The sequence below is a fragment of the Dipteris shenzhenensis genome, chromosome 20, assembly GCF_047967505.1.
Source record: "Dipteris shenzhenensis isolate YYH24624 ecotype China chromosome 20, Dip_SZ_1.0, whole genome shotgun sequence".
NCBI classification, from domain to species: Eukaryota; Viridiplantae; Streptophyta; class Polypodiopsida; order Gleicheniales; family Dipteridaceae; genus Dipteris; species Dipteris shenzhenensis.
Window position 1 is genome coordinate 4,199,632 of NC_141615.1, and position 6,224 is coordinate 4,205,855.

A 6,224-nucleotide genomic window follows, 5' to 3' on the forward strand; every position below is an offset into this window, starting at 1 on the left:
ATTTTTAACTCACCTTCTTCCGTCATTGCTCCCACTCGAACCAAGAATCTCCTTCCTAGTGAGTCAATGGACATTGCTCAAACAAACACTATGATACCAATTAGTGGGCAATTAGTAGGAGTAACACAATAACAAAGCAGGCTCCATTACTTGGGGCACTAAAATAACCCTAACAGTCCACTACCAAATATCCAGATAGTTGTGGCCTCTAACCCTTGTGCCTTTTTAACTCAATGTGTTAGTGCTATACACATATGATATTACATGATGTTGAGGTGAATCCTCAATAGTCATGGCATTCCATCATCATAAAACTTCCTATGTTTCATAGGGAAGGCTTGGTAGACCCTTCTTCAATATACATAACGCGAATGATACACCAAAGGGATCCCAAAATGAGAGGATGTAAGTTCCTCTCTTCTGATTTAATTTTACCATAATCTTGGGATTGCACTTAGGATTCATCCACCTTAGATTAGTTTAGGCACTTCGTAGAGCTTGAGGTACTCATGTTTGAACATAGTTGTGACGACATTCAACTTGACTAACATTTGGAGTATGAGACTACAGAGGGTGTGGGTCCTCACCCCTTCGTTTAGGCTCAACTTGAGGTTGCTAACAAGCAAGTTCTCTAGAAAAGATTGCATTGTTAAATGGTTGGATATTTTGCCGGTATGCTCCTTTTGTAAGGTTGCATTTTCATGTATTTTGGAGCTACTTTATCACGTGATTGATTTCGAGCGCTTCCTCTCAATGGATGCAGAAGGCTCAATTGCATTTTCCCTTTAAATGGAAGGCAGTGCTGGCTGCTGCTAGGTAACAAAGGGAATCAAAAGGCCATGCTACAACACATTCTTTAGCTTTTGCGGGCCCTAATGTTGAATCACATATGGCAATTGCACAACTCAATGGTGTTTTGTAGAGCTAAATTGGCTCCTAACGACTTTCGTTCGAGCCCTCCAATATTATGCTATGAGGGATGCACACTTTTGATTAGCCTTTAGGGCTTTACAAGATGGAGCAATTAAACTTGTATCTTTCTTTCATTAATATAATCTCTTTTCTTGTAGGGAAAAAACTATTGTTTATTGGGAAATTAATACAACAATCAATGAATAATGGATTAAACATTTAGATCTTCATATTGAGAAAAACAAATGTGAAGATAAAAGCACACAAGCATAATATTATAAGACTAAAATCAATTATATAGGAATAAACCATGAAAAAAAAAAGGTAATGAACTCAAATTCTTGGCGTTGTTATATGGCTCCTCGCTCTTATCTACTCACTGATACATCCAATTCAACCCAAACCAGTTGCAAACAAGAGCTATTTTTGTGAAGAAAATTCTGGAGAGCGAGAGAGGTCTGGGTGGGAGGTGGTCTAAGAGCGAGAGGGGGCTAATTAATTAGTGCTCTGTCTCCCTAATGTTTTGATTAACCTAAGTTAATCGTTCAAAACATGCTGTTAATTAATCGCCCCTATTAATTAACGTGATTCACCTAATTTAATCTCCTCGTGATAGCTTCTCTTCCTCGATTCTCTCGTCCCTACCCCTCTCCCTCCACTCTCTCTATGCGCTCACCCTCTGGCTCCGTCTCCTCTGACTCCACTCAGCCCCCCATGCTTCACTCTCTCCTTCTTACCTCTCGCCCTCAAATCTCCCTCTCCTTCCCTTGCCTCAACTCTGCCTGCCCCTCCCTCCCCCTGGTGGCAGCTTTTGCCATTTCAATTAATACGAGTGCCCCATTAAGTCATCTATGGATGTGCAATCTTCCTTATCGCCACGTCACCTCGGATCCCAACCTTGCGATACAATTACGGAAGAGTATCGGATTGAGATCCGGCCGGCTTGAGCAGCACATGTCCTGGTGCTGTGCTTCGGAACTCTCATTTGTAAACGTTTCCCTGCTTTTACCCTTTCTGCTAAAGTCTTACTAAGCAGTTCCTGTTTGCTCACGGCTCAGAAAACATCGAACCGAGACTTATTCTGTGTAAAGAGTAAGATCGACTAACGGAGATGAGGAACCAGTCGAGGGATGGAAGCCACCCAATGCAACCTCTCTCCCCTAGGAAGCAGCCATGGGTGATCGCCCAAGCCCCTCACCGCCCTAGAGCTATGGGCAAGAGCGCAAAACTTACTAATCAAGTTACGGCTGTCGTCAAGTCCCAAACTGTTAAGCAAGAACTCCTTCTGCGCCAGAGAATTGAACAGCGAGCGATGCAAAGACTTGAGAAACTTCATGATGCTGTTAGTCTGGACAGGCAAGCAAGGGTAAGATCTCGAACGTACGGACGTCTGATGCTTTACAAGATCTTACTACAGCGTGGCAGCTTATGACGTTTCTCTCTATGAAGATCCCCTCAAATAGATATTTTCTCCTGTGTTCATCTGTTGGAGTAAGGACGGATGCAAGTTTATACAGCGTCAGAGAACTTAGCTTGAAATGTCAGATGTGCCTGCTTTCTTAGCAGCTGTCGTATATTTAGTAGTCCCTTCGACGTCGTGCAAAGTTCATGGGATGTGTATGTTCTCCCTGTTCATGCGCCTCTATAATTTCCCTTGTGCGGCTTCGTAACAGTTAGATGCTATGGCACTTGTTTTGTATCTTTTTTTAAACCCAATGAGCTGTGGTGCAGCGATTGCAGAGGCAGAAATCTGCAGGTGACACTGGAAAGATTGTCAAAGCCTTGCAAGAACAGGAGTTAAAGCGAAGCTTATCACTGGGAAGCATGGCATCTCATTAGGCTTTGGAATCTTGTTATCAGGGTGACGATGTAAGCTTGTGGACTTTTCTTTTCCGTTATTTTTGGGTATGTACATATGCAAAGTTGTGTTTGGACTTTAGAAAAATGAATTTGTAGTCTTACAAAGGTATATGTAAAGTTGTGTTAATGGACATATAAATGAAACTTTACTATGTTTCATTTCGAATGCTTGATTTAAGGATCTTGAAGGGACCTTCTGCTAGTATCTGATCCTAGAGTGGGTAGTGTTGTTTCCTCTCCCCAAGTCTCTTGGATATATGCTCGTTATGTGATGAGATGCGATGTGATCTAGCATAAAGTAGCGTAAAATCTTTAAAGCCTCCACTATTGTGCTACTTGTGGTGGTGTGCAATGTCATAGTGCGTGGTCTTCTGATGTGTGACTCTTCGCAAAGAGCTAGAGTGTATTGCTATGTTTGGTTTGGTCCAAATGGATATTTCAAAAAACATGTGGTTGATGGGTTTCTATTCATTTCCCAATTTGTTCATTGAGTTAAAGAGGTTTGAACTTTTGATATTTTAAGTGCTCACGCGATGCATGTGTCCATATATACATCGTTGAAAGTAAGAGCTTTGGGTTCTCTTAGATCGGGAGTGTTTTTGGTCATAGAGAAAGGAAGCATTCCAAATTTTGGAGGTTCCATGAACCTTTCCTAATAACGAGCAGGCTGAGTATTGTTGTCCCGACATCAACCTTGGTGGCGTAAATTTAATTTTAATGTTATGTGAGCCACTTCTTTTCAATTTTTTCTCGGGCAAAACAAATTTTTATTAAGGAGAAATATATACAACAAGAAGGGAAATCCAACTGCCTTTGAAAAAAAGCAAAGACCTTCAAACCCTAAGATGGGTTAAAGCTTTACAAGACTCATTGGCCCATGGGGGGTGTTGGAAATTGTGGTGCCTTTGTGTGTGGTTCTAACCCCCCTCATGGTACCTTGGTAATATGAATGTATTGTAGGGTTATTGGAGCCTCTTGATGCGTGGTTGACAAGTCGAAGATGAAGAAAAAGAAATCCCATAAGCAATATGGGGACACAACTATCCTTGAATATACAAACATAATGAGTCCCTCTCCCACTATCCTGTTGGCCTTTTGTTGGATGTAGGAGAGGCTCTGCATGATTATGGGGTGGGGTGTGGGACCCTTGTACCAGGTGCATCTCAGTGGTGACGTGTGTTTCCACGTTTTCTAACAAGGAGATGGCAGGGATGGCACGCACGAAATCATTGTAGAGGTTATATAGAAGTGCAACACATCTCCACCAGCACCAACACTTGTCTCCACTATCAAAGAGATGATCACCACTCAAGAAGTTCAACCAAACAAGAGATGGCTATTGCGGCCAACAACAAAATCAACAAAGAAAATCAGGAAGCTAGAGATAAGAAAACACTACGCATCGGGGGACTATTAGAAGATTGCATTGGTTGCTTTGATGATGATGAAGTATATAATGAAGCACAGGTCTCAAGAAGGAGATAGCACAAGTTGAATGGGACACAAATGACAGTTGTTGTATCTCTAAAAGAGGAAAACAACTACAAGTGTATTTCGAAGAGAGGAAGAGCAAAGATTCTCCGCCATACATACAAGTTGAAGGGCACATGGTTATGAATATCTGAGGAGCTTACTCGAACTCAGCTCAAACAACTGAATATCGAACTTACTAATGTGAAGGATGCACACAAAGCTAGAAAATGGGCAGAGATTTCAAATCTAAATCCAAGGACCTTGAGTCTTAAAGAAGGCCATTTTATCATAGGACTAGAATTTAAATATGTGCTATAATAAGAGCTGAGATGCCATGTGCACTCCTCGACTCTTTGGTTTATACAGATGTTGTTAGTCATTTTGCATTTTGCATTTTGTCCCATAGACCCATGAGGCCTCCCGTGTATGTTATTATGACTCTCTGTGGTTGCCTCTTAGCATCTTCTCTCAGGTTAGTTCCCTCCCTCATCACCTGTTCTTTAGGTTCTCCGCCCACCCACCTCTCTCTCTCTCTCTCTGTCATTGGATTGGAGGATAAAAATGGAGAATTAGGAACTATTGTATTGTGGGAATTTTTAAGGTCATTGAAGATGGACTTTGTGGGAATTCTAAGGAGCTTTGGAATTTGAAAGGCCAACAATCTTTGTAGGGGCTTTGTTTTATTAAATTGGTTATCTGCTCTCACCTATATAGATGCGAGGTCAAATTGATTGTAGAAGCAATGATGGCCTTGTATGGTGTATTATACACAATAGGAAGCACTATTTTTTCATTCTCTGTTTCAAGAGTAATACATAATGAGAGTAATTGGTAGTGTCCATTCTCACCCAAGGGTAGCCTATCTTTGTTCACATTTGTAAAGCTCTTCTTGATAACTCCGTCAAGCATCAAGTTGCATTGTAGGTATATATCGCAATAATTGCATTCTGTGGAAGCCATTTCCATTGAAGGTAACTCTGTGTTAAGTTGCATTGCAAGCATATATCTTGATAGCTACAAAATTGTGATGTAAGTGCACTTCTTCATTGATGAAACTTGCTTGTCATCCAATCTAGAATCAGCTTAAGGCTAGGCTCAATCACCATTTGCCATTATCCGTTGTATCGATTGATGTAGATTAGTCACTTCTTATAAAGATGTCTGAGTGGAGTGGTTTCTTGTTCATCAACCAAATTGAATTAGTAGTGTTTATTTCATTTATTTTCTTGAATAATTATAGATTAGTCACTTCTTGAAACAACTTCGTATCAATTGGTAAAGATCACTCGCTTCTTGTTTCATATAGTGCAGTTGCTTCTTTTTCATGAACCAAATCACCATTAGTATTGTCCTTTCCATTTATTTTCATGAATACAATAAAGCTAATTGGCTGTATACAGTGTATAACCTTGGTGCTTAATTATCGTATGCATTTTGTACCTTGCGCATCTTCTTGTGGGGTTGTTTACTTGGGATTAAAATATGGAACCATTCAAACCTTGTCATTGGCAATGACCATTATCTTTCTCTTGTCAAAGGGGAACCATAGTTAAAGCATTATTGGCTCACTTTCCTTGGAGCAAAGTCTTCCATTATTCTTGTGCATACTATATAGTCAATTGTGTGAGCGAGGAGTATGCCATGTGGGCATGAGATTGGACATAATATTGTGGGTTTACTTTTATGAAGGATGGGTAAATGTACTATCTACTTTTACTTATATTCTCTTTACTTGCATCATACTTTTTTTTCCACACTTTCATATAAATGTTAATTATTGATTGCCAATCAATCCTATGCTTTAGCTCTCTCTCTCTCTCTCTCTCTCTCTCTCTCTCTCACACACACACACACACACACACAAACACACACACACACACACTTACTATTCTCATTTTTCTTTTGCATCCATTTAATTTCTTAATTTTCCCTTTTCCTATTTTTTCTAATTCCTTTTCCTTCTATCTCACAAACACTCC

The 6,224-nt window shown here is 40.2% G+C and overlaps 1 protein-coding gene across 1 annotated transcript; it reads left to right on the top strand.

Annotated features, from left to right (window-relative positions):
- Nucleotides 1-1,851: 1,851 nt before the first annotated feature.
- LOC147889149 (uncharacterized) lies at nt 1,852-2,934 on the top strand. Its single transcript, XM_087391620.1, has 2 exons — nt 1,852-2,278; nt 2,644-2,934. The coding sequence occupies exons 1-2, from the start codon at nt 2,024-2,026 to the stop codon at nt 2,749-2,751; spliced, it is 363 nt and encodes a 120-aa protein (XP_087247746.1). The 5' UTR covers nt 1,852-2,023; the 3' UTR covers nt 2,752-2,934.
- Nucleotides 2,935-6,224: the final 3,290 nt, after the last annotated feature.

Coding starts and splice junctions, on each gene's coding strand:
- LOC147889149 (XM_087391620.1), top strand. CDS start 2,024: ATGAGGAACCAGTCGAGGGATGGAAGCCACCCAATGCAACCTCTCTCC. Junction 2,279..2,643: donor GTCTGGACAGGCAAGCAAGG/GTAAGATCTCGA, acceptor GCTGTGGTGCAG/CGATTGCAGAGGCAGAAATC.